Source organism: Sceloporus occidentalis, unplaced genomic scaffold (assembly GCF_023333645.1).
Source record: "Sceloporus occidentalis isolate IW3139 unplaced genomic scaffold, rSceOcc1.0.p SCAF_13, whole genome shotgun sequence".
In the NCBI taxonomy this organism is placed as follows: domain Eukaryota; kingdom Metazoa; phylum Chordata; class Lepidosauria; order Squamata; family Phrynosomatidae; genus Sceloporus; species Sceloporus occidentalis.
The window spans coordinates 9,041,838-9,069,811 of NW_028316993.1; the positions used below are offsets into that span (position 1 = coordinate 9,041,838).

General features: G+C 45.5%; 1 protein-coding gene across 1 annotated transcript; it reads left to right on the forward strand.

Moving 5' to 3' along the window:
- Window positions 1-1,236: 1,236 nt before the first annotated feature.
- LOC149304861 (sodium channel regulatory subunit beta-1-like) lies at window positions 1,237-27,938 on the forward strand. Its single transcript, XM_089478573.1, has 6 exons — window positions 1,237-1,319; window positions 18,943-19,109; window positions 22,136-22,379; window positions 23,919-24,060; window positions 25,164-25,274; window positions 26,796-27,938. Exons 1-5 carry the CDS (start codon window positions 1,271-1,273, stop codon window positions 25,228-25,230), a joined length of 669 nt encoding a protein of 222 aa, XP_089334699.1. The 5' UTR covers window positions 1,237-1,270; the 3' UTR covers window positions 25,231-25,274; window positions 26,796-27,938.
- Window positions 27,939-27,974: the final 36 nt, after the last annotated feature.

Below are 27,974 nucleotides of genomic sequence, written 5' to 3' on the forward strand. Positions count from 1 at the left end.
CATGCATTCCCAATGCCTCCCTATGGGGCATGCATTCCCAATGCCTCCCTATGGGGCATGCATTCCCAATGCCTCCCTATGGGGCATGCATTCCCAATGCCTCCCTATGGGGCATGCATTCCCAATGCCTCCCTATGGGGCATGCATTCCCAATGCCTCCCTATGGGGCATGCATTCCCAATGCCTCCCTATGGGCCAGCATTCCCCAATGTCTCCCTATGGGGCAAGCATTCCCAATGTCTCCCTATGGGGCAAGCACTATCATTTCTTTTAGTCCTCACCTCTGGTCTTCTTCCCACTCTTGTGGATCCCTTCCCGATCCAATGGATCCCTCTAGTTGGGGGTCAGGGGTTCTCCTCCCCTTCCTGCCCCCCTGATCCCTCCCTCTCCCCACTTGGGCTGCCTCCTCTTCTCCTTCTCCTTCTCTTTCTCCTTCTGCTTCTCCTTCTCTTTCTCTTTCTCCTTCTGCTTCTCCTTCTCCTCCTGCTGCAATGCATCAACTTTGTGGGCGCCCCCTGCTCCTCCTCCTCCTCCTCCTCCTCCTCCGGCTTCGCCTCCTTCCTTCCTCTCTTCCTTCCAGATCCATCCCTTCTTCTTCTTCTTCCGCAGCCGCAGCAGGGGAGGCATCGGGGCAAGAAGGAGCCCCTCCAGCTCCACTTCCTCGCCCCATCGGCCAGCCCTTCCTTGGGGCAGAGAAGGGGAGGCTTTGGGGGAAGCCAAGGAGGAAGGAGGCGAAGAGAGAGAGAGAGAAGGAAGGGAAGGGAGTCAGGGGTCCAGAGGGGCTCCTTCCCTCCCTGCCCCCGATCTCCCCAGAGACTGTGGCTGCCCTCCCTTGGCGTCCTCCCTGGATCTGCTCCTTTTCCTTGGGTTCGGCTGGGGAAGGCCGGGAGGAAGGATGCTGAGGCCGGAGTCACTCGGGATCGAAGCCGAAGGGCCTCCGGGCATCTCTGCAGCCTCCTTCCCTCCAGGCCATTAAACTTGGAAGCCCTTGGGAGGAGGAAGGAGGCAGAAGAGGAGGCAAAGGAGAAGGAGGAGGACCGCAGGGAGGTGTATGGCTCCTCCGGGCGCCCCCCTGCCCTCCTCCTCGGCCCCTCGCTGCCCCTTCTTGGCCCCCGGCCCCTCGGATCAGGGACCCCCGCCTGCTGAGCCCCTTGGCCGGCAGGAGCAGCAGCTGCATCCGGCGCCGGGGAGATTCCGAGGCCGGTCCCCGGAGCTATAAATACCCGCCTTGGAAGCCTCTCTCTGCCGCCCGAGAGGATCGGATCTCAGCATGGCCGCCCCGAGGCCCCTCTCGGCCCTCCTCCTCGGCCTGGCTTTGGGTGAGTCCCTCCCGCTCCAGGGAGCCTGCCTTCGCCCAAAGGGCTCTCTGCGCAGCGGCCTCAGGCGGCAGGTTTTGTAGGGCGGCGCCTGGGCTGGGAAGGTTTTGTTTTGGGGAGGGGTGGACTGTCAAAGGAAAGCCTAGCCCCAGCAGCAGGGCAATGGGGATGCTGGCCTCCTGGGACTGCCGAAATAATCCCGCTTCGAGACCGCGACAACTGTGAAATGACCCGCTTTGGCCCCGCTTTAACCGCCCTGGCTCCAGGCTATGGCATTCTGGGAGTTGGGGTTCGGTGTGGGACCCGCAACACACTCCGACTCCCAGCCTTCCGCAGCCTCCAGCCAGACCACAAGTTAAAGCGGGGCCAAACCGGGTTATTTTCCCCAGTGTGGACGGCAGAACCTCTGAGAGAGAGAAGTCTCAACACCCCGTAGAAGCACAGTCCCCAGAATCCCCCAGCCTTGAGGGTGACCTTGGGGGAGTCACACTCTCTCAGCCTCAGGGGAGGCGAGGGCACACCTCCTCTGAAGAACCCTGGCCGGGAAAAACCCTACAATGGGGTCGCCTGAGGACTTGAAGGGACACAACAACTACAACAACAACAACAAGAAGAACAGAGCTCTCTGGCTGAGGGTTCTAAATGCCTTCCCTAAACTACAAATCCCAGGATTCCACAGGAGGCAGCCATAGCAGTTTAAGGGGACGGATAGCACCGTCGTGTGATATAAGAACAACCACTTCTTGGGACTCCTGACACTTTCCTGCAGTATCTACACTGCAGGAATAATGCAGCTTGACATCACTTTCATGGGCCAGAGTTCCCGCCTATGGAATCCTGGGATTTGTAGTTTCACAAGGCCTTTAGCCTTCTCTCCCAAGGATACGGATGCTGCCATGAAAACCCTACAATCAGGTCGCCATAGGACCCCAGCCTTCTGTAGAACAGAGCCACGATGGGAGCGAAAGTGGTGTCGAACTGCATTATTTCTACAGTGCAGATGGCCGGCTGACAGAGCCCCTTCTGAAATTGCCAATGGGGATCTTGTCAGACCTTAGAGGCTCCTGGACCTCCTTCCCCAAAAAGATAACCCACACCTTGCTCTCAGGGCTTCTCTTAAGCAGACGGTGGATTCCAGAATGTTCTAAACCCAGCTCTGGCTGGGCTTGTTCTGCTACAGAACTTGCATGTGGATCCTCATAGAAGGCCCCAGGATTTTATATCTGTGTGTATTGGGTTGCCACAAGTCAGGTGGCTTGAAGGCGTAGACGTAGTCATGCGGTGTGTAGGTTTCCATAGAGTCCGTATCAACCTCCTCGCCTCACTCCTGCTCTGCACTGCATTTTTAGGTCCCAGGGAACCCATTCTTTGCTGTGGTTGTGTGCCTTCAAGTCGTTTCAAGCAAACCTATAACGGCAAGATTCATTCAGAAGGGGTTTGCCATTGCTGTCCCCTGAGGCCAAGAAAGTACAATGTACCCAAGGTCACCCAGTGAGTTTACATGGCCAGGTCGGGATTCGAACCCTGGACTCTACAGAGTCCAGTGCTCAAACCACAACAATGCACTGACTCTCTGGAACCCATTAAGGCCCTTAATATCCATTTCAGGGTTTTCCCTATGCTCCTGGAAGGCCCAAGAAACCATCGCACCTGTCCAAGATCTCTCCAGATTTGAACCCAGTAATCTCAGAGGATCCCCTAGATTCAAGATTGCAAGCAAAGCTTGGTCCTGGTTGGCAGAGCAGCAGCGACTGCAAGCTTAGCGTCATTTTAAGTAGGCTTAGTAACCTGAGCTTTGTTGTTTCCAATTTATGGCAACCGTATCGTGGGGATTTCTCAGCTAGATTTGTTCACAGGAGGTTTGCCATTGCCTTCCCCTGAGGCTGAGAGAGTGTGACTCTCCCAAAGTCACCCAATGGGTTTCATGGCCGAGCTGGGACTCGAACCCTGGTCTCCAGAGTCATAGCCTGACAACTCCAACCACTAGGCAACACTTGCTCACATAATAACCTGAAAAGGTCAGCCCTGATTCAAACATGGCCAGCTGTTTTTCTCATAGGAATGGAGACAGGAGTCAAAGGTCGGCTCAGTGGTTGCATCCAAACTGGAGAAATAATCTGGTTTGACACCACTTTGTCTGTCATGGTTAAGGCTATGGGATTCTGGGGGCTGTAGTTTGTTGCCACAACAAACTACAATTCCCAGAATTCCATACCATAGAAGTTGAAGCGGTCTCAAACCAGATTATTTCTCCAGCTTCTAAACTCACCGACAGGGGGGAACTTACTACTAACCAAACCATACATCCTATGCTGACCTGGGCCTTCCTGATGGTGTGGTACTGCAAGACCCATCGCCCCTGGCCAGCATGATTGTGCTAGCAGGGAAAAATTGGAAGGTAGTCCAACACATTTGAAGATTAACCATCAAATTACCAATTGGTTATCTGCTCTGGGAGCCTTCTTGGCTAAAGAGTGGGATATAAATACAGTGAAGATGCACAGAAGTCTTGCAAGGGGGGAAAAAGAATCATTTTGATTGCTCCACTTTGTATTAAGGTAGCAGCCATGATCTGTCCGCCATCTTGCCCTTACAACAACCTTTTGAGGTAGGCCAGAGCCAGCGTGTTGCAGTAGTTTGAACGCTGGACTACAACTCTGGAGGCTAGGGTTCAAATCCCAGCTCAGCCATGAAACCCAGAGGGGTGACTTTGGGCAAGTCACACTCTCTCAGCCTCAGGGAAAGGCAGTGGCAAATCCCCTCTGAACAAACCTTGCAAAAAAACAAACAAACGTAATACAAACCACGATAGGGTTGCCATAAGTCAGAAACGACTTGTTAAGGCACACAACGTACAACACACCATAGGCAGAAAGGCAGAAATTGGCCCCAAGGCCACATACTCAATTTGAACCAAGTTCTCCCAAAATCTAATCCGCTACCCAGTCTGTTATGCTACATTGGCTCATAGCTAATGGCCTGTTTCCCCCAACCCCAAATACTCCATATCTGGCAGCTCACACATCCTTGCACATTTGTGGGTATACAAGAGAGAGGAGGAAAAAAAGGATCTTGTCGCACTTTGGAGACTAGCTGAAAGAAAGAAGCGGGTGGCAAGAGCTTTCGTAGACTTGAGCCTCCTTCCCATGTCTTTGAAGAAAACAGCTTGGGGCTGTTCATCTCTAGCTGTGGCATCATCAGCTCTCTTGGGATCCTCCAGTCTGATCCCAAGGGATCCACCAACTTCATGCATAACAGTACGTAGAAGGGGAGGAACAAGAAATCCTTAGGTGATTCTCCTCTGCCTATGGCAATGAACAGTGAGCCAAACCTCAGTGTGTGTGTGTGCCTTTGTGTATATGAGTTAATTTCCTCGAACACCCGATTTTTCAAAGTCAAGAGCAGCCTTGTATTACATAGATCCTACTCCTGATCCACTCCTGCTCAACACCCCAGATCCAGTGACATAGGTAAAAACGGGCACCTTCCATACCAGCCATGCAAGGAAGGCACAATATTTCAGTCATTCCCAGCTATGCATGTCTTTGATTTTCCACTTACAAGATCATCAAGGATGAGAGGGTGCGGGGTGGTGAAGAATATATATCAAGTAAATGCCACCAAAATATTGAAACAGCAGGATAAAGCCAATAAACAACATGACACAGCACAAAGCTATCCATCTATCTATCTATCTATCTATCTATCTATCTATCTATCTATCTATCTATCATCTATCTTCAATCAAAAGAGCCCCAGGCTTGTTGAAATGAAGCAGTTTTTGCCATAAGGCATATGAACGTGGGACCAGGTGGAGGTTGCTTGGGAGGCCTTAATAGCCAGGAACTTCATTTTCTCCTATCCTTCCTCTGCGGGGCTTAAAGTAGTATACATAATTTCCCCATCCATCTCACCTTCGCAATGACCTTCAGTCAGGGCCCTTTGTGGCTGACCACAGATTTAAATTTGGGTCTCTTGAATCCGAATCCGCCACTCAGCCTGTTATATCACATTGCCACATTGCAAATGGCCAAGCTCTCCCTCCATCCCAGATGCTCCTATTCTGCCAGCTCATACATCTCTGCACATTTGTGGGTGGTCTAAAAACATACACAAAAAGGTACCAACTTCCTACCAGTTTTCAAATGCTCTGGGGCCAGAGATGGAACAACTTAGAGACCTGTTAAAGCACAAAGCAAGGCAGTTATGTCATAAGAATCTCAGCCCATGGTAATTTAAAGCTCCTAAATTTTTATTCTGTTCATATGATTGCTCAGATTGATAAGCTGCTTCTCAAAGTAAAAGGTTTAAATGGTGACAATGCTACCAGAACTAGCGCTCCCAGATCAGACTGGGGTCCCTGTCACACTTTTTACAATTACAGCGCTGATGCCACTTTAACTGCCATGGCTGCATCTGATGGATTCCTGGCTTTGGAGTTCAGTGAAGCACTAGAGCTTTATGGATGAGAATTTTTAATGCCCTTCCCTAAACTTCAAATCCTAGGAGCCTATGTTGCCATGGCAGTTAAAGTGGCATCATGCAAAGTGTGAAAGGGCCTTAAGGCCTTGCCTGCCCATCTGCCTTGAGAGCGTTGAGAACCAGCATGATGTCGTGGCTTGAATGTTGGACTGAGGCTGCATCTACACTGCAGAATTCATGCAGTTTGACACCGCTTTGACTGCCACGGCTCAATGTTAGGGAATTCTGAGATTTGTAGTTTTGTGAGGTATTTAGCCTTCTCTGTCAGAGCTCTGGTGGAGGGGGGGGGGTCACAATAAACTACAAATCCCAGGATTTCATAGAATGGAGCCATAACAGTTACAGCAGTGTCAAACTGCATTAATCCTGCACTGCAGCAGCAACCTAGGAATCTGGAAGCCTAGGGCTCAAATCCCTATGTTATTATTGCTTCTTTTTTTAAATAGGTTTTAATTGTAATTGGTTTAGTTGTACTGTACACTATGAAATTCAGGGCTATGGCTAGCCAGCCATGCCTGTTTCCATGATGCTCCATTCCATTTCCACACACCTTTCCCAATAGCCTTCTAAGGCCACCAAGTGTGCTCAGGCATCAATGAGCTGTTTGATTCTCCACCTTGCCCTTGGTTTAAAGTTTTGTACTAATTTCTGGAAATGCATTTCTGTAAACTAGAAGATCTCTTCTATAGCTATGGTGCCAGAGCTATAAATTGGCCCACATTGAAAGCATGACTTTGCTCTTAGTAATGTACTAAGATTATGTCAGTGCAGAGGCTTAAAAGTGTTTCACCTGTATTTTCTCAGCCATCTTAATAATTACTGCCCTGAAAAGTATGTATTACTATGCCCATATTTCAGATGGAATACTCTTCCTCTGTGGTGGAGTCTCCTTCTTTGGAGGTTTTTAAACAGAGGCTGGATGGCCATCTGTCAGAAGTACTTTGATTGTGTATTCCTGCATAGCAGAGGGTTGGACTGGATGATCCTTGGGGTCTCTTCCAACTCTATGATTCTATCTACCATGATTATTTTGTAGTCTCTGTTCCTAAAGAAGTCTCACTGAATCCATTGGGACACATTCCCAGCATAATATGCATTGAATTATGCAGTGATGGTGAACCTTTTTGAGGCCGAGTGCCCAAACTGCAACCCGAAACCCACTTGTCCCTATGGCTTTCTAGTTACAAACTCTGGCAAACTCTGCGCTGGGACGATGGTACATGTGCCCACAAAGAGGGCTCTGAGTGCCACCTCTGGCACGTGTGTCATAGGTTTGCCATCACTGAATTATGGCCTTGAACAGCTGGAGTATCTTTATCTTTACCAGAACTTAGAAATGTGTCATTTTTGGACTAGAGTTTCTAGACACCACAAACCAGCATGGATGCTATCCATGCTGCAAGTGGATTCCTTTAGTTGTAGTCCACGAAACATTTACATGCTCCTCATTACCATTCAGTGGTAACATTTTCAGTTTCTGGAATACTGAAATAACAAGGGGATGGTGATCCTTCGTATGAAATTGTCTGTGTTTATATAGGAAAAATAATTTTAAAATGTTTTATACTTATTTTTAAAAAATATGAATGCATGCTCTCAGCTTATGCTACAACTCGAAGCTATACATCTGGGGATTGTATGCCTTAGGATGCTACTTAAAACTAATGGTGAGACCATTCTTGATCATTAAATTTGCAATGCTTTCACTGTGCTGTATACTTGATTGTGGGGTCATGGCCAAATGGCAGCGCTCAGGAAGAACTTTTCCATCTCTTGAAATCTCCTGAGCTTGACAGTTGTATGCAGGATCCTTCCAAAGCATTCTGTATTCCTCGAGCAGAGTCTCCTTTGCCTCCCTCCCGGCCTTCATGTGTACAATGCAATGGGAAGGAATGATTCAATTACATAGTCAGTGGCATGCTTTTAATTTACATTTAGCTGTGTGTTTTCAGCTTCTATACCAATGCATACCCTTTCCTATTCCATAAATTTAGGGCACATCACATTTTAATAGCCATCTGAAACACAGTTACCAACTGTGCCCAACTGAACATGGGAACTTTATGAATCAGACATGTCTTGACAGTCACGTCAAAGGGGAAACCTTTGCCTTTACCTATTTATGAGTTACATCTGTATCTCCTCCAATAAGCTGAAAGCAGCATATGTGGCTCTGTTTCTTCCTATTTTACACTGACAACCATCCTGCGAGGTAGATCAGCTTGAGACGGTGAAGGATCCAAGGTCACTCAATGACGTTCATGGCTTGGGAGGAGTTACATCTGTGTAAGGAAGGCAAGAGCTTGCTCTGAGAGTTGGAGGTCCATTTTGAACCCTGTCCTGGGTTGGCCCTGAGTTTTGAGTTCAACCTTTTGTTCTGGGAAGCAGCTTTTGGCTATATGTTAGCAGGAACGTCCTTATTTAAATCTGCTTGATGGTGGTGAGCATTTCTATCAGCAAGTACAGTGGCTTCTCTTTCAGAGGAGGCAATTACGCATGGGCTATACAGCCAACCATCAGGGATGCTGTAGCAGCATGATAGGATGTATCCTGACTGCAGAAATAAAGCCGTTTGATACCATGGCTCCGTCCTGTGTAATCCAAGGATTTGTAGTTGGGTAAGGGTATTCAGCCTGTCAAAGTGCTGTGGTGCCTCCCAGGTTTCTGTAGTATCGATTCATGGCAGCTAACTACTCTATTTTTGCATTGTTGGTACACCCTTAGAACCAGTGTGATGTAGTGGTGGATGCTTTTCTTTCTTACTGGTGGTTTTGGCTTGTCCGGAGGGCAGAGGAAAGCTATGGGATTGCCGAGGATGGGGGAGGAGGGTTGTGAAAGCAACGTAGTGAAAGCAATGCTCACCTGTACAATACTTGGCCTGAAGCTCCACAAAAACATGGTTGCCCAGAGACAATTTTAAACTCACCCCAGGAGAGTGGTTCTTTAAGAACCTTGTCCTTAAACCCTTGAGCTTGTGCTAATAGAGGTCACAGTCTGAACTGCATATCTTGCTTGTTGTCACCTAGGATGGTCCTCTCATTGGTCTGCACTAAAGCCTTTGCAAAAGGGATGGCGGTGGTGCTTTAGATACTGCGGCTTGGGCATTGTGTTTGCTGCGGTCAGCAAAGTCCCTGTCCTTCAGGCTTGCAGGCTGTCATTGCTGATGCAAGAAACATTAGCAGTCACACTGTCTTCTTACTTTTGTGCTTCTGTGTATGTGTGTGTGTGTGTGTGTGTGTGTGTGTGTGTGTGTGTGTGTATATATATATATATATATATTAAAAGGAGGAAGCCAAGTCAGATCTGCAGATGGATCAATATCCTAGTAATAGTTATTATCCTGCCCAAAGTACCATAAAATACTTGAATTAAAAAGAAGAAAAATTCCTAGAGTCCTTATCAAAGTTTAGAAAAAATGCTTTGAAAACACTAGGCTTAAAACACTGGGGTTACTAAAGATACTTTTTGCTTTTCTACAACCCGCAGAAAGCATTGAAACAGGCGTGGGAGTCACATAATTGACTGATTAAATTGTATGTGTCCATTTGTCTCCCCCGGGTGTCTGAAAGCCACAGCTGGGTGTTTATATGGACATGCAACTGTTATTTAAAAATGCATTATCAAGCACATGTTTTTTTTAGGTAGAGAGATTTTGTAGCACCTTTGAGAATAACGGAAAGAAAGAAATGGGCAGCATGAGCTTTCGTAGACTTCAGTCTACTTCCTCAGATGCTTTTGTTTTTTGTTATTGTTGCCGAAGCAATGTAGATGTGTCATATTGGATGCTGTTGTGTGCCATTAAGTCATTTCCAACTTATGACAACCCTAAGTTGAATGTTTTCTTGGCATGTTTACCAGGGAGTTTACCATTGTCGTCCTTGGAGGCTGAGAAAGTGTAAACCACTGGGTTTACATGGCTGGGCTGAGCTCCATTAAAACAAATAAGCAAACCGAGAAGCGTACACAGTGTGCTTTATCACACCCTTTAGTCATAGTAGTAGTTTCTTCGTATTTACTCTAGAGCAGCAATTCATTTATGGCTCTGCCTGGGTTCAATAACAAAGCTGTCTGTTTCTGCTTCATCATCAAACTTACCTTGTCAAAAGCGGTACCTGTCAAGCGCTGCCCCCCAGCACTTGGTCTAGGTTTACAGTAATCTTTGGATGCTTTTAACGCTTCGGCAAGGGTTTATGCATGCTCATGCTATTAGAACTTTCCGTTCCAGTGCCATATCTCCAATGCGTAACATGTGTCTTAATTCACATCATTTTTCCAACTGCACATCTGTTCCCCTCCCCACTTCTCCAATTGTACATTTTTTCAACTACACATTTTCTATCCAGGAGGCAGGTCTCTTGTGGGATTAAGAGTTTTGCAACCAGTCCTAGAGCTGGAGCTCTTAAATAACATAACATAACAAAACAAAAATAACAAAACAAAACATACTGTCTGATGAAAGAAGGGGCAAGAAATTCTGGGAAATGAGGGACACAGCAATATGAAAAAGCTGTATGATGATTTGGGAAGTGCCCGAATAAAATTAGTCTATTTTTACAGGTTTGCTATTGGGGTGATGTCAAGTTAATGTTGGCAAAAGGTTATAGAAACACTGGGAAAGCTCTGTTTGAAAACCAATGTGGTGCCATGATTAGATTGAGTTTCATTCTTCCTTTGGTAGCAAATCTCACTGAATGACCCAGGATCTATTAGTCTAATGTCATGGTTTATTTATTTGTTTATTTATTTATTTACTTTTTGTTTGCTGTTATGTGCATTCATGTCGTGGTTTATGGTGACCCTAATGCAAACCTATCATGGGGTTTTCTTGGCAAGATTTGGTCAGAGGATGTTTGCTGTTGCCTTTCCCTGAGGCTTTGAACATGTTGCTTGCCCAAAGTCACCCAGTGGGGTTAATGGCTGAGCTGGGAATTGAACCCTGGTCTCGAACGTGCAAGCCACTATGCTACACTGGCTCTCTTACTTACGTCATTTTGCTATTCAAAGTGATGTCCATAGACCGGTGCCAGTCTGTGAGCCATTGACTGCCAGTCCATGAATTTCCAGGAACAACAAAAACGAAAGAGCCATAGCCAATATCCATAGATATTGCACTGATCCCTGGAATGTGTGGAAAGAAATTGTCAGTCCCCCATATAAGATGGCCTAAGGACTTTCCCGATTGGCCAAAAATCTTGGGATTTGGTACGAGGCGTTTCTATAGTTAATGGGTGTTGTTGTTTTTAAATATCCATATCATGTGCCTCCTTTTTCTTGTGAATTTCTGGAACTAGTTGAGACTTTTTAAACCCAGGGCAGGGATGGATTTTTTCTCTTCCGTCACAGGAATCTGCAATACAAGTAGCGGTAAATCCCTGTGCCAGGGATCAATATTTTTTTAGGAACAAAAAAAGGTTTCAGGAAGTTATTTTGTCTTTAAATAGCCTCTAGGGCACCTGGGGGACATTTTGGTTTTGCTGCCCTGGGTCAGTTCAGGCCAGGAGGCAATTTTTTTGAAACAGAGACTAAGCAAGGGATTACCTCCACTCACTTCTGGCCCAAGGAGCATAAAAACATGGCAAATATGCTTTCCACACATCTTAGAGGGGTTTGGGTCCAGGAAAAAAAATATTGTATGGAATGTGTGTGGACCTCCAAAGTCTCCTGGAGGGCTAATGCAGGCCCTTAGCCTACCATAGTTGCCCATCACTGATGGAGGGTTTGACTGGGCAGTAGCATTATCAGGGGAGTGCGGTCTGTACTGGGTGACACTCAGTGGTGTGGTACACCTGGTAGAGCTTCTGGGAGGAAGAAAGGGCATTGCATACATTGCATGCTTGTCTAACAGCTACAGCAGTCCCTTCCATTTGGGCATCAGCTGCAGCCATGTTAGAGCCCTGGGGGCCTGGCACTGCCCCTTCCAGCAACGGTGGCTGCTGGGGAGAGTGTAATCCCTAACATTTGGGCATCTGCCTCCTCCCCCCCCCCCCCCCCCCACACACACCGGGTAACACCAATCCCCAGTACGCCACTGACTGGGTATGGAAGTAGGAGCAACCATTACTGTACAAGGGGTGAAATTTAGAAACAACAAAGGCAATCACAGATGATGTGCTGGCCTCTTTGAAGGAAGGATAATAAAGACCAAAGGCGACATTTTATTTATATATTTATTTATTACCTTTGTAATATAATGTACGTATATATTTATGTCTTACATTGGTATCCCTTTCTAGTTATCCCTTCTTTCTAGCGAAAATATCAATAGAGGAGGCTGACAACTTGCCTAAAAACAAACTGAACAATGAAACAGTATTAAAATCTATCAACAAACAATGATATATGTCCATATGCATAGTGGTTAGCTAGCACTGCCATGAAAGTCACTGTGTGAACTTGGGCAAGCCGCATTGTCTCAGCCAGATCTATTTCATGGAGCTGTTGTGACAATAAAGAGAGGAGGATGGAGAGCCATGTGCTTGCCTTGAGCTTATTGGAAGAAAGATGTAATATAAATACAAAGGAGACAACTATAGGTCCATAGCATTCATTCCCCACACAAGCAAAATTATGCATAAAATACAGTGCGGCCATGTTATACGCGGGCACGCTATATGTGACTTTGAGCATATGGTCAAAGCCACGCAGGGCACAAGGGGCAGCGCGTCCCATTCGAATGAATGTGCTGCTGTGCCGCCGCACCACCGCAACGCCACATGCACAAGTCCCATTCACTTGAATGGGGTTTGAGCATGTGCAGTATTTGGCATACATAGGAGGGGGTTCGGAATGGATCCCCGCATAAGCCAAGGGCGCACTGTATTGCAACACAGACTCCAACCACGTATGGAGAGAGAAATACCAGAGGTGCAAGCAGGGTTCAGGAAAGGTAGAGGCACTAGGGACCACATCTCAAATATATAATGGCTAATGGAGTGCACCAAAGAATTCCAAAAGAAACTCAGCATGTGCTTTATAGACTCTATCAAAGTCTGCATCAATCATGAAAACCTATGGAATACTCTCAAAAAGCAATATGAATGGCCAATACACCTGATAGTTCAGGACAAGACACCACTGTTAGAGCAGAATATGGAGAAACAGAATGGTTCCCAGTTGGCAAGGAGGTGAGGCATGGCTGCATTTTATCATCATACTGATCCAACTTGTACGCAAAAAACATCATAAGAAGAGCAGGATTAGATTTAGAAGGAAGAGGAGTGAAAATAGGAGGAAGGAACATCAACAATATGCAGACGACACAATGTTTCTGAGTAGCAAATAAAATGTACTTAGAATAGTTACTGAGGAAGGTCAAGGAAGAAAGTGCAAAGACAGGTTTGCTGCTGAACATAAAGGAAAGAAAAATAATGACCATGGAGGACCTACATAAATTCAAACTAGACAAGGGCACCCCAGAGAACAACTTTATTGATCTTTGGTGCTGGCCAACTTTAATGATTTTAGGAGTTTCCACTACCTGTTGCTTATCCTTGTTCGCCTTTCCTCTTAATGCAGTGGGGCATTGGTATCTGCAGGGGTTTGGTTCCAGGACCCACCGTGGATACCAAAATCCATGGATGCTCAAGTCCCATTAAAACAATGGCACAGTAAAATGGTGTCGCTTATATAAAACAGGAAAATCAAGGTTTGCTTTTGGAATTTATTTATTTTCAAGTCGTGGCTCCTTGAATCTGTGGATAAAAAAAAATCAATGAATACAGAGGGCCGACTGTAGTTTTTCTTCTCTGGCTTGGTGTGTGAAAGACTGTACAGTGCTGGGTCTAGCATGCTTAGTTTTTCACAATCCCCCAGGCTTTAGCAGGGCAGTGGGGCTTTGTGGGAAATTAAAAGGGAGATTAGACAGAAGTGTCCAGTGCCACTTGGAGCTCTGCCAGTGCAGTCAGGTAAGCCTGCCAGCATCCTAATGCAGTACCTCTCATACTATCTGATGTGCGGGACTGGAAACATTTTGCTAATGTACCAGGGACATTAGCATTGGACTAGTGCCACTTTTGTGCCCATTGTCTACAACTGTTTCTTTCCTGGAAACTGGTTGGACCTGCAGCCAATGGCTTATGGACCTCCGCTTTGAGTAGCTCTGCTCTAACGGTATAGGATGCCATCTAGAGGGCACTTTGCCTAGGGCCTCCTCAAATGGGGAGACAAAACTGTCCTTTGTGGTTTATTAATGTTAACATTTGTGGTTCAGCTTTGTATTAAGCAAAGGTGTGTATAATGCTGAGGTTAAGGTGCTGGTAGACATGTTTTGATTCTGGCTGAATTAATTTGGAATGTAGGAGGTATGAACCCCTGGCCCAGGGATCAAAGCTATTGAGAAACCACTAGGGCATCAATGTGTTAAGATCGTCATAAAGTATGATTCCTTTTCTCATTGCATTCAGTTGTTCTCTTCATTTTCACCCCCTTTCCAGCAAAATGTCCTTTGGTTCCCCCATGCTTCCTCATGTGGGCTTGCAGCCAGCTGCAAGCAGTAATGACAGCAGTGCTGCACTTAATACTACATGCTTTGCTGGCAGGTTGCCTCCCATCTGGCCCTTACCAGGAAGCAATTGCTTCAGGCAGCAGTGTCCACGAAGGGCTACCATTCTCTTATTTTCATCTGAGAGCTCTGTTCCATTATTACAATATTTATTTACATCTTGCCCTTTTCGTAGTCTGGGACTCGTGGTGCCTGACAAATTAAAACAGATATGCTGTAGTTTCTTAAAAATTATCTCATAGAAAAATTAAAAATATAACTAAACTAATAATAAAATTAGAAGGAGTTAAGAGGTGCCAGTCTAATGTTTCTAGAAAGGCAGTTTTAGGGCTCATTCCCACTTACTTTTGAACTGATTTGCGATTTGCCTTCGCTCTGTGTTGGTAAATCGATTCCAAAAGGTCCGTCGTTCCCACTATGAAAGCGGATCTTTTCATTATCCCGTAATTGCTTCTTGTTTTGGCACTATTGTCATCCCCACTAGTTTCCACTGCTTCAAAATGCATGTCAAACATCTGTGCATCATCAGTGACGTAAGCAGCATCCCCAGATTTTTAAATCATGTGCCCATAGGCCACACCACAAGCACAAAGGCACCACTGGGGTATGTCTATGTGGATTGGTGGATCTACCAAAAATTGAGGAGGGATGGTAAACACCCCTCTGTCAACAGTTTCTCCCCTCCAGAATGATGCTATTCAGATCTGTCGTTCCCACTTGTTGAACACGCTTCGGAATCGATTCTTTTCAAAAGAATTAGTGTCAGCAAAGAGTTGGTTTTTTGTGTTTGCCTCGTTTCATCGTGATTGAAACTGATCACAGTAGGATTGGAACCAGTTTCAAATGGAAACAACGGTCCTATAACCCCAACAGCAATTTGCTTTAAATCATAATAGGGACGTGGCCCAGATGTACCAGTGGGGATGGTGGAACAGAGATGAGGGGTTCCTAGAAGACCATAAAACATGGATAGCCTTCAGATAACCTAAATCTCAGTTTTATAGGGCTTTATAGGCGATAACCAGCACTATGAATTATGCTGGTTATGAGTTCTAATTTCCCTTCCTCTTTCTTTCCTCTCCCTCTCCTTCCTTTCCTTACTTCTTATTAGTTGCACCAGGATACTAGAATGCTCCAGCCCATTCTCAGTACTCTTTTCTTGTTCCTTCTCCCATGCCTGCTGCCCCACTGGGCACTTTTCCATCCGTCTCTAGGCATTCTGGGAATGCTGCTCTGCCTTTGGGTCTCTCCTCTAGCCAAGTATAGGCTAAGCTCCAAGCCTTGGGTCATGGCAGGATGAACAAGAAATGATAAGAGCTGGCAATGTATTTTGCGGTTGCATTAGGCTGGACTCAGACAGAGAACCTAGCTCTGCAGCACAGTTCTTATCAATATTCTGACACTTTGTGGAAAGATGAGAGGGGAAGTCTTGAACTATGCGCCTATTCCTTCTTGGAGGAAGATCTGGGGAAAGATGATCCAACAAAGGGGGAATGAGTGACAAGTTTTTCTAGTCTCTCTTGCTCTTCTTGCTGAAGGGTCCTAACCACTGTAAATCAAAGGTTGCTTCCACCAGACAGCACACAACTTGGAAGTTTTTTTTTCTTTTCTTTTTTAGACTACTATCCTTAAAATGCTCCAGCCCTCATAGCCATTTTTGGAAACTGTAGTCCCAAAAAGGAACTGTTCCAAGCTCTGAGATTGGCTGCTATTCAGCATCACTGTAGCGTAAATATCCGCTCCTTGACCACTATACGACAACCATGCAGAATAGCAACATTGTACAACATCTGTCATTGACTGGGCCCCGAGGTTCAATGGACAAAAATACGTGATATGCAACTGCAATGCACAATATATGATGCACAACTACAGTGCATAATGTACAACTACAACATGCAATGCACCATCACAGACAAGGCCTAGAGGAACATGCTGTCAGTGCAATTCTGCTTCTGTTGCTATCAGTAGCATGCATCCCTTATGCAGTTGGGACTTTTTGGTCCTGCCTGACTAGCATGACTTACCTATGAATCCCTAACTGGATTCCAGCTGTTGCTGGAGTCAACTAGAAGGAGTAGAGATCACCATGCATGTCTACTGTACTCCCATCTTGGTGGAGAGCTGTGCCAAACAGCTTGGTGGAGAGCTGTGCCCAGGGGATCAAAGCTATTGGGATCCCACAGAAGGTTGCAATACAGTATCATCCTCACTCACATAAGCCCTGTTGAATTTCATAGGACTGCACTTTAATGCCAGAGAGCCAGTGTAGTGGTTTGAGTGTTGGACTATGACCCTGGAGAAAAGGGTTCACATCCTACTCAGTCATGGAAAACGACTGAGTGACTTTGGGCAAGTCATACTCTCTCAGCCTCAGAGGAAGGCAAAAGCAACCCCTCTCTGAACAAATCTTGCCAAGAAAACCCCATGATAGGGTTGGCATAAGTCAAAAATGACCTGAAGGCACACAGTGACTATAAGGCCAAGATCCTGTTCACTCTTTCCGTAGCATAAAAGTACACCAGTGTAGTTGTGCTGGATTTACTGGGTTGCACCACTGCAACCAACCATGCCATGGGTAGTATGACTGCCTTCTTCCATTGCACAGCAAATAATCCACTTGCCCATCCAGTGATGAGGACTGCACTTGTGAAACATCCTAGACAGTACCAGTTGCACAGTGGTTTATAGTGTTGTAACAAACCTTGTGCAATTCTGAATAAGATACTAGCCTTATGTAACGTCTGAGAAAGTGCAGCTGCTTGCATTACGGTGTTTAGACCACTATATGGCTTCGTTGGGATAACAACCTAAGACTTGTGGTGTCAGGTTTAGACAAGGGGTATGGAACATGTGACTCTCCATATGTTGCGTGATTGCGATTCCCATCAGCTCTAGCTAGCAATCCCAGTGGTGAGAATTGCAATCTGCTGGGCTACACAATCCCTATCCCTGGTTTATTGGGTGCCAGATTAGGATTAGGGAAAGACCCTGGTTCAAATTTATGCTCAATCGTGAAGCTTCCTGAATGACTGTGAAACAACCATTCTCTTTAGGCTTCCAGATGCCGGGCTCTGAATGGCCCTAGTGAGAAGGTAATGTGAACCTAGTCTATGTTTACCTGAATGGATTGTTTTTCCTAACAAGAAAAAGACAGAAGAATTCGTGGGTAACATGAGAAGGCTAGAAATGGAAGACAGTGTCGTCTGGACTTCCTCCAATTGTCTATGAAGGGGGGGGGGGCAGTTGCACAGTTGCAACCTGGAAGCACTCTCTTTGTCATCTTACTTATCGCAAAGAGCTGCTGTGAGAATAAAAGGGGTAGAGGAGAAGGAAATATATATGCTGTCTTAAACCCTGTGGAGGAAAGGTGTGATGAAAATGTTTTCAGCTGCTGCCACACTGTGGAATTAAAGCAGTTTGATACTGCTTTAACTGTCATGGCTCCATCCTGTGGAATCCTGGGGTTTGGTTTGTTATGGCACTAGACCTCTCTGACAAAGAAGGCTAAATATCTTACAAAACTAAAAATCCCAGAATTCCATAGCATTGAGCCACAGCAGTTATAGTGGCATCAAACTGCATTAACTCTGCAACGTGGATGCAGGTTGCGATAGATTTACAGATGCTCTAGTTCATGTACATAATGACTACATCTGTCACCTTTTACTAAATGGAGAGAATAAATCAGAGCTTGGGTAAGTTACTTTTTGGCTTTGCTTGGACACTGGGGGGTTTATGGGACTTGTTGTAGTCCAAAAATAACTTTTCCAAGACATAGGAAAAATAAATACATTCTTCTGGTTTGTCATCCTTTACCCTGATAGCTTCTGTAAACTCCGCTCCAGAGTCAGCTGCATCCTCTGGTGTCAATGCTTGAGAACTGCCCTGCTGGATTGCACTGAAAATCTGCCCTGGTTTTGTTTGCAACCTATAGTAGCCTGGTTGGTTAGTTAGTTATTTCAGTTTATATTCTGCCTTCCAAGCAAATTATCCTTAGGTCAACAGCTTTGCTGTTGTTGTGTGCCTTTTAAATTTCTTTCCACTTATGGCGACTCTAAAGTGAACCTATCACAGGGTTTTCTTGGCAAGATTTGTTCAAAAAGGGTTTGCCTTTGCCTTCCTCTGAGGCTGAGAGTGTGTGATGCACCTAAGGTACAGTGGGTTTCTATGGCCGAGTGGGGATTTGAATCCTGGTCTCTGGACTCATAATCTAATGCTCAAATCACCAAACCACGCTTGCTTTCTTGATTTGCTTTAGCGCTATTTATTTGTCTTTTAGACAGTACAAGATATCAACAGAACTCTCTTTACCACATTTTAAATGAATTGATTGCCTTTCTATCCGCTTTCTTCACTGCTCAGCTTTCACTGTACAAAACTATTAAAAAGATGAAACAAGAATTCAATTAAAACATTAATTTGAAATATTATGAAACAGTGCACTTGTTGCACATCCTTCAACCCCCACCAATTAAATGTTGAATGCTTGTTTAATGAGAGGTCTTTGCCTCCTAGCAAGACAAGGAAAAGAGAAGATAGCCACCTCAGTTAGAGAGGCAATGGGCTGACAGAGCAGAAGCTGGATAAAGAAGGAGTTGTTGGTGTCTCTCATATAACGTCCCTCTTTCTTTCTCTTCCCAGTGACATTGTGCCACAGCGGCTGTGTGGAGGTCGAGTCGGAAACCGAGGCTGTGGCTGGTGAGACCTTCAGGATTCGGTGCATCTCATGTAAGAAGCGCAGCGAGACAGAGGCTGAGGCTTTCACTGACTGGTTCTTCAAGGAGAAGGGGACAGAAGAGTTTGTCCATGTGCGTGATGTGGTAAAGGAGAAGCAAACAGTGGTGTGCAGATGCCAGGGACAGTGGGGTGGGAGCTAGTGGCCTTTCCTTTTTTAGAGACTCAGGTATGACTGTCTCTACCTTTAGGAAGTGTGAGGTGTCTACCTCCGGCATCAGATACTGTGGGGTGGCAGTAGTAGCAGCCTACTACTACTTTGCGCCTTCTGACCATTCTTCTCCCTAAGAGAGGGGTGAACAACTAGAAGGTGGTGGGTTGCAACCCCTGCACTCAATCAGTGGCTGAAGGGGTCTTGATCAGAACTACTTGGCACCAGTTCGGCATCCAGTGAAAAGATGTGCAAAGAAGTACAGTTTAGCAAGGGATCTGTTCTGGACCCCCCTGCGAAAACGGAGACTTGCATGTATTCAAGCCCCATAGGCTTAAATGAGGCACACCCCCATGAGCGCACACCCATTGGGCTGAATGGAGGTTGCCCCTCCATGTATAAGCAAGAACGCAGATCTCAAGTCTGTGAGAAAGGAGGGGCGACTGTATTGGGTATTTTCTTATGCAATGTCTTAGGCTGGTATACCTGCAGTTTCTCTAGCGTAAGTCACTAAAAGAGTTCCAGCCTTAGGTTTCCAAGTGAATAGCACTTTTGTAAAGAAAAAAAGCAATACCCACATAGCATTAAAACAAGGATAGTTCACAATAATAGGTTATAGGTGGACAAATCCACACATACATACATAAGTTACTGAGCCAACAGCTAGCACTCCATCATGTTTTGGACCAACAACTGATGAAAGGCCTTCCCTCCATATTCCAACTGCCATTGCTCTGGATTCTGAGGGAGAGAAGAGCAGCCAATATCTGCTGAGCTTAATCTCCTCCCTCACAACCATCTCATTTTACTTGTGCATCCTTTCTTATTTAGATTGTAAACCTGAGGGCAGGAAACAGTCAAATTAATGATTTGTACAGTCAGCCCTCCATATGCACAGATTCAACCATCCATGGCTTGAAAATATTCTAGAAAAATATAAATGCCAAAAAGCAAATCTTGATTTTGCTATTGTAGTTAAGGGACACAATTTCACAACACCACTGTTTTTAATGCAACTTGAGCATCCACAGATTTTGGTATCCACAGGGGTGGGGTGGGGTCTTGGAACAAAACCTCTGTGGATACCAAGGGTCCACTATAAGTTGCACTGGGAGCCTTTTTTCACTGAAGGGCAGATATTAATACTGTAAATAAAGAAATAATATGAGGATTGTTGCTAAACTTAGAAGAAAAAAAGAGAAACTTGGGAAGATAGTAGTGACAGGTGATGGCATCAAAGGATCCCAGTACTTTAGCCCTGTGAGCCCTCACTTCACAACTGCTCTGGTGCTGATGCATAAAGAATACCCATCTCCTCCTTACCTTTTTCACCAGATGCATAGAATATAGGTACACACTCCTTTTATGCAAGTAAGGGACTGATGCCCATATACAAGCTGTGTAACTGAGGCTGTTACCTGCTTAAAGAAAATGTACTGTATATATTAATTGTGATTTTGAATCTTAACTAAAGCTTAGAAAGTTTTTTTCTTTTTGACTACTACTCCTTTACTCCTTCAGCCAGCATGGCCATGGCTGAAGGAGTCTAGGAATTGTAGTCCAAATGAGAGATTTTCTGGAAGTCAATTAATGGTTGATTGGAATTGTAGGCCTGAAACAGATGGGACGAAAGTGCCATGTCAGCACTGAAATTAGAGTTGCAGAGTGCATGGCAATTGCATGCTCTGGAACCCTAATATGTATGGACAGTACCATCTGTACATGGCGCTGTCCATATGTGGCGTGCGACAATGATGTCACACACATGCCTTGTCTAAACAGTGCGGCACGTGTGACGTCTCTGCGCTGCCCCAGGCAGCTTACGACGCCCATGGTTCTGAATAAAAAGGTGCTCACACAGGGCTTCAGGAAACTAGTTTGGGTGTTGCTCATCTCTGAACTAACTAATAAATGAGCTACTGAAGCTGGTTATGCAGCAAACTGTGTTTTTACAATTACAGCCATCCCTGGACAAAACAAGTTTCCTATTCTCACAGCACCGAGTATGAACTGTGCTTCTTCTATTCCTTTTAATATGGCCTTGCAGTTTGCAAGTTCCCAGGTACTGTGTGTTCTGGAGAGCTGTTCCTTGGGCTATTTTTGCTAACTGCATCAATGATTAACCATTTGAGAAGCACCTCTATGCCTGGGTCTCTGAAAGAGAGAGGCAGAGGGAGATAGGAGAGGCAAACTGAAACATCCATAGGGTGGGCAGGATGGGGGCAAATAAAGATGAGGAGACTGTCACTGGTCCAGGGACCACCACTTCAAGTAGCACTAGACTGGGGAACTTTTAGAGGTTAGAGTGTTGCAACCTGGAAGATGACAGGGCCCCATTGAAACTTGACTCTCACTAGGTGTTTCCATAATGCTCCTTTCCCCATAGCCTAGCCCACCCCACAGGGTTGTTAGGAGGATAGAGTGAAGAAGCAGAGAACCATATACATTGCCTTGAGCTCATTTGCAGAAGAGGTGGAATATAGGTGTAATAAAGAAATCATTCTGTCCTCAATGAAAATTTCCGTCAGTGCCCAAATTCATTTCAGAGAGCAAGACATTTAAAACTGTTCACACCTCAAACTCTTCTATTGGCTGTGTTCTCATTTCCTTGGTAACTTTGTCCTTTTTCTTTGGATGCCTAAACTGTACTTCTAAATTTAATTTTGCCTCCTTTCCTATAGGAGGCAAATTTTACCTTTATCTTTGCTGATTAAATGTTAAAATAAAACTATTATGGTTGTATGTGGTGGAAGTGGGTCCAGGTGGTAGGAGGATGTGGCTTAAGCCCAGTTGCTATAGTTAGACCCAATGAATAAAATGGAACTTATCTGCTGACCTACCAAATTTATATTGATTCATTGGGTCTACTTGATCTGGGACTAACAATAGGTTTTAGGCCTGCTTCTTCTAGCTCTAATTTCAATCTGAGCCTCTCTGTCTCTGCTCCAGATCCTTCATTATGATGTTGACAGTAAACTCAGAGTGTTGGACCCCCGCTTTGAAGAGCTGGTGGCCTGGGAGGGCACCAAGGACATTGCAGACTTGCAGGAGCTTTCCATTCTGCTACTTAATGTCACCTATGAGCAAGCGGGCGAGTATATCTGCAGTGTCAATCGCACACTTCTTTTTGCAAATGATTTCACACACAATGTAATGGTCAATAAGACCATCCACGTGGACGTCGTAGACAAAGGTAAGTGCAAGTGCGATAACAGTGGAGCTGAGAATGAAAGAGCTGGAATGTGAAGGCAGGCATGTGGGAGGAGAAGATGCTTCGCAGGTTGCAGACTAATTTAAAACATGCTGGATGACACCAGGGGTCTATTTTAGGAGTGGCAATCATATGGCCCTCCAGATATTGTTGGATTTCAACTCCCCGCACTCCTTGCTATTGGCTATGCTGGCTAGGGTTCCTGGGATTTGCAGTCCAACAACACCTGGAAGCTTTATGATTCCCACCCCTAGTCTGTATCATCCAGCATCTTGTTATCCATGGTGGTCTCTCAGAAGCTAACAAATTGGCATAATTTCTGTAAATCTGCTGATCTGTCAATTTAAGCTTTAGTTGTATGGTTCAGGTACACGCTACTTGGCAGACCATATCTCTTTATATGAACTGGCCCAGGCCCTGAGATCTTCTGGTGAGGCCCTTCTCTCCATCCCACCACCGTCACAAGCACAGTTGGTGGGGACACAAGAGAGCGCCTGGCTTCCTCCTGTTGGCCTTCCACCAGCAGGCTAAGCCCTACCTGTTTAGACAGGCTTTTAAAACAGAATGGTTGTAGATGGCCTGGGTTGTTGTTTCATTTTAAAGTGGTTTTTTAAAAGTTTTATCTTTTAAAATGCAATTTATTCTTTAGTTGGCGTGGTACAGACTGCCCAAAAAGGGTGGCCTGCCAGCGCCTGTTTTTCCACTGGAGGGAAGCCTCAGCTGCCAAACGGTGAGCCTTCTGCCGGTGAAAAAAAACCCGCAAAAAGCGGGGTTTTTAGAAGCCGCAGCGGCAGCACAACAAGTGCACCACTGGCACACTCGTTACGTAAGTGCTGTGCGGCACTGTGTGGATGCCGCGTGGCACTTACGTAACAGTGGCGACGCCCATGTAAACAGGGTGCCGCCATTGTTATGCCTTCATGGGGCATGTGGGCGCTCGGCCCCCCAGGCAATCCTCGCATGTGACGGCACCTGAAAGGTCGGTATGTACATTAATTCTTTTTTAATGTACCTCTTTGCTATGTTTTTAATTGTATTGTTTTTTTACTGAATCCCAGTTCTGGGAAAAGAGCAGGATAAATATTACTACTACTACTACTACTACTAATAATAATAGTTGGTTATTCATTGTAAGCCAATTGTTATCTGGTGGGGATGAGGATTCAGATCACTCTTTGGGCCCATACAGACAGGCCAAAATAAAGCTGCTTCAGGCCACTTGGGAGATATGCTGTTTAAATGATGCATGTAGCCTAAGAGGCTGGAAGTTGCGCCAAAGCCATACCTCCAAAGTGACCCAAAGCAGCTTTATTTTGGCCTGTTTGTATGGGCCCTTTGATTACTATCTGCAATCATGTTGCATGATAGCTCATGCTGCAAAAAATAATCTGTTTCCATATGTGCACAGAATTCATAAAATCTGGTGCCTTTCCTGTAAACAGGAGGACAGAGGAAATGCAGCTGAGAAGTGACTATGTGTTTTTGTGCTTCACATCCCCATTCCTGTCTTTCCTTTCCAAGCAAACCGGGACACGGCATCCATTGTGTCTGAGATCATGATGTACGTTCTCATCGTAGTCCTGACCATCTGGCTGGTGGCAGAGATGATCTACTGCTACAAGAAGATTGCTGCTGCAACAGAGGCAGCTGCGCAAGAGAATGCGTAAGAAGTGGGGGCCAGGAGGAGGCCAGTGGGGTGTCAGTTCAGGGAGCAAAAGCCACAAAAAGGATCAGAAGGGAGGAGAAGGGAGCAGAGATTTCTCCTTAACAGCAAAGTGCCCCCCTGGCCTACATCTGTGGACCTGCCACATCCAACAGGTTTATATGATACAGGTGGCAGCAGTGCAGGCTCTCCTGAGTGGTTGTAAGTTGTCTGCCATTTTAAATTCCCAGAATGCCCCCAGAGAGGTGTGAGCAATATATGGACTGCAAGTTACATGGGCACTATCCAGTCATTGTGGCCACTGTCGTTCTATACTACAAATGTGGCAGTATGCTGCTAAATTTTGGCACCATGTTTTAGGAGAGAATTGTGTTCTTCAGAACCTCTGAGAAATATGTTTTTCTTCTGAAACAAGGTATGTGCTATTGCCTGTGTAGTGTGTTTCAAAAGACAAGGTGAAATTGGCTCCTGATTATGCCAAATCTGCTCACTTGTGACTCAGAGAACACTCCGTTCAGTGTGTTATGAGTAAAATAAAATGGCAAACAGCTCCCATGTCCAACCATTGAAGTTTTATAAAGGCCCCCAGGACTAGCAATAATAGTGAGATCCCCTTGGACACAATGCTCCCAGCATCTGTGCAAGAATGCCTGATGGTGACATTGACCCTGCAAGAATGGGAAACATAGTTTGAAACAGAGTTTAGAAACAATTTCTTAAAAAAATAATTTATTACCTATAACTCATTAACATTTTCAACAATGGTACAAAACACGCTGCAGAAATAATCCAGTTTGATACTGCTTTAACTGCCATGGCTCAATACTAGGGAATCCTGGGAACTGGCTGTTTCAGAGAGTTTTGGTACCAGAACAAACTACAATTCCCAGGATTCCCAAGCACTGATCCAGGGCAATTAAACCGGTCTCAAACTGGATTATTTCTGCAGTGTCTTGGACCGATGATATTAAAATTCATTGAGAGATGGGACATAAAGGCCATAGTCAGGGGTTAGAATACCTGAAGGTGCATTGCCTTAGGGTTGGGGCTGGTTTGGTCAGATCCCTTTTGTCACACATTTCCATTTTTCTCTTTGCCCACAGCTCTGAGTATTTGGCCATCACATCAGAAAGTAAAGAAAACTGTACAGGGGTGCAGGTAGCTGAATAGCCCATACAGGGCTGTCGGCAGGCGCAGGGATTCCTGCTTGACAGGTATGTTGTTGTTGTTGTTGTTGTTGTTGTTGTTGTTATTATTATTATTATTATTATTATTATTTGCAGATATAACACAAGCAGAAATTATCTCCCTGACTCACAGGGTTTCCAGTTAATATTTAGAAGGTTGGGAGATGGGAACAAGAGTGAGGATCAAAATTTGAAATAGGCGAGTGAGTTAACAAAGGGGACAAATGTAAGTAAATTCAGTTATATGCATTCCAACTTTGTTGCTCTGGGGGATGTATAGGGATGGATGTAAGATGTCTTTTTTGAGGAAGAGAGTGCTGGAGATGGAGAGAGAGAGACCACCATATAGATGAACATTTCTAACTTGCTACACTCCAGATGTGTTGGACCAAAACTTGCAGCAATTCCATCCAGAATGATTCTTGTTAGAAGGAGGAAGCAGTGATTGTGATCGGGAAGGAGAGATCATTTCAGCCAGATCACTATGAACTGCAGCAGCTGGTTCTGATTTGAATCCGCCTGGTTCCCATTTGGGCTGAATTGATTTATTTCTAAATAAATCGATTCAGCCCAAAAAACACCCCATTTCCCCAGTGTCTTTTTGCCAGGAGGCCTCTGCCATTGCCATTGCAGGCACTATGCCTACAAAAGGTTTGGGACTCTGCCAGGAGGGCAGATGGGGGCATAAACTCTTGGTCTCCCCCTTCCTTCCCATCTCTGGCCCCAATGGCACCCAGAATACAGGATGTTAGGACCCTCGTCTGCTGGAAATGAACGTATCACGAGTAAGTACCAACGTTCGTTTTCCTCAGCGTCTTTTTGACAAAATGGACAAAAAGCATAGCCCCCCTTTCTAAATCAATTTCTGAAATTGGATTCAGTGGGAAATATGCCTGTTTAACCCAGATCACAATCTGGATTTAAACATAGTGGGAGCAGGGCCCTTTTATTTCCTCTTACTGGTCTCTCAGAAGGAGCAGATGTGGAGGCAGTGACTGCAAGGAAGGGGAGGTCAAGCAGGTTCTAGGGCTGACAGATGCCCCTGGGATGGCGCATGGGCTTTGTGAGGTGCCCAGTGATGACTGAAGAAGGGTCTGGAAATCATACCCTATGAGGAGCAACTTAGGGAGCTGCTATGTTTAGCCTGAAGAAGAGAAGGTGAAATGGCAGCCCTGTTTAAATATTTGAAGGGGTGTCACATTGAGGATGGAGCAAGCTTGTTTTCTGCAGCTCCTGAGAATAAGACATGGAACAATGGATGCAAGCTACAGGAAAAGAGATGCCACCTCAATGTTGGGAAGAACCTCCTGACAGAAAGAGCTGTTTGACAGTGGAACACATGCCCTAGTTCTCCTTCTTTGGAGGTTTTTAAACAGAGGCTGGATGGTCATCTGTCAAGGGTGCTTTGATTGTGTATTACTGCATGGCAGGGGGTTGGACTGGATCAGATTCAATGATTCCTGAGGCAGGGGATAGCGTGGGCCTGGTGCTAGGTTATTGCGATGTAGTGGTGGTGATCTAATGCTGCCTTCATTACTATTCTTCCAGGGATGAGGCTTGACAAGGAGCGGAGGAGAGGGAGAGTGTGACTCAGCAGAGGCATCGGCAGCCCCTGAGAAGAGCTGAGCTGGAGCCAAACAACCCCTCCCTGCACTGCATGGCCTTTTTTCCTTAACAAAGCATGCTATTTTTAATAACAGAGCTCTGTATTTGACCCAGGCATCCTGGGATAGACACCTGTGTTTCAAAAGGGGAAGGGTGGTTTGTTCAGGTAGGGGGGGCACGGGCAATTCAGTGAGGGGGGATTGCCCGTGCCACAATGCATGATTGGAAAGCGGCATGCATCGCAAAAGCTTGGGGCCCTCCCCCTGCCCCCCTTGTGGCCCCACATGCCAGCCTGAGGCCTTCTTAATTTACAGGCAATTGCACTTGCGCTTTCTGATTTTTTGCACATTTCTTGCGCTTCTAGTTCTTTTTGGTTACTTCGCTACCAGCACTTTCAATGGGTCTGAGGAGAGGAGGCCCCTGCAGTTGGACTTATCTCCCCTTCCTTCTCCTCTACATGCCATGACTTAGACTTCTACTGTGACCTCCCAGTGTGACCACAGCCAGCAGTGGATTGGAGTGGAGAAAGGTGTTCAAGATGGCCATTGCCTAAGGTCTGGCCACCAGAAGGGACAGTAAGATGCAGACTCTGTGTTGTCATGAAGGAACACCTTTGATGATGAAATATTTAGCACTGACCATAGACATAAACTCTGATATTCTTGAGGCCTATCCCAGCAAGATTTTCTGCTGTCACCCTGATGGAAGGTTTGTTCAAGACCTCTGGTGAAAGGGAAGACACTGCAGAGTATATATCTGATTGGAGGGGAAGCAGGCACTTGGATCCAGATGTTGCTCTTTTCACTCCATGTCCCTGACATTCATCATTGTTCTGCCCTTCATAGCATCATGTTGGAATTTGCTCCTGATTTTGACCTTGGTTTGGTACAAATTACTTTCATGCCTTTCTCCTCTCCAAATTTTTCCTTTCTGGATCCAGTACCACCTTGTCAGGCCGTTTTGGCTCTTTGGAGAATACTGTGCTCTCCCCTCTCCTCAGACCCCCGGGGCTGGTCCACCAGGGATCAGCTGCCTTCACAATAGACTAGGGTTTGTTCATAAATAAAGATGATTGAATTTCACCTCTTGGATGGAGTCACTGATTTAATTTTTGTTTGCAGG

Bases quoted from the DNA above. Each gene is read 5' to 3' on its own strand.
- LOC149304861 (XM_089478573.1), top strand. From the start codon at position 1,271: ATGGCCGCCCCGAGGCCCCTCTCGGCCCTCCTCCTCGGCCTGGCTTTG. The intron at 1,320-18,942 runs GTGAGTCCCTCC...TTCTCTTCCCAG, and splicing joins CCTCCTCGGCCTGGCTTTGG to TGACATTGTGCCACAGCGGC. The intron at 24,061-25,163 runs GTAAGAAGTGGG...CTTTGCCCACAG, and splicing joins GCAGCTGCGCAAGAGAATGC to CTCTGAGTATTTGGCCATCA.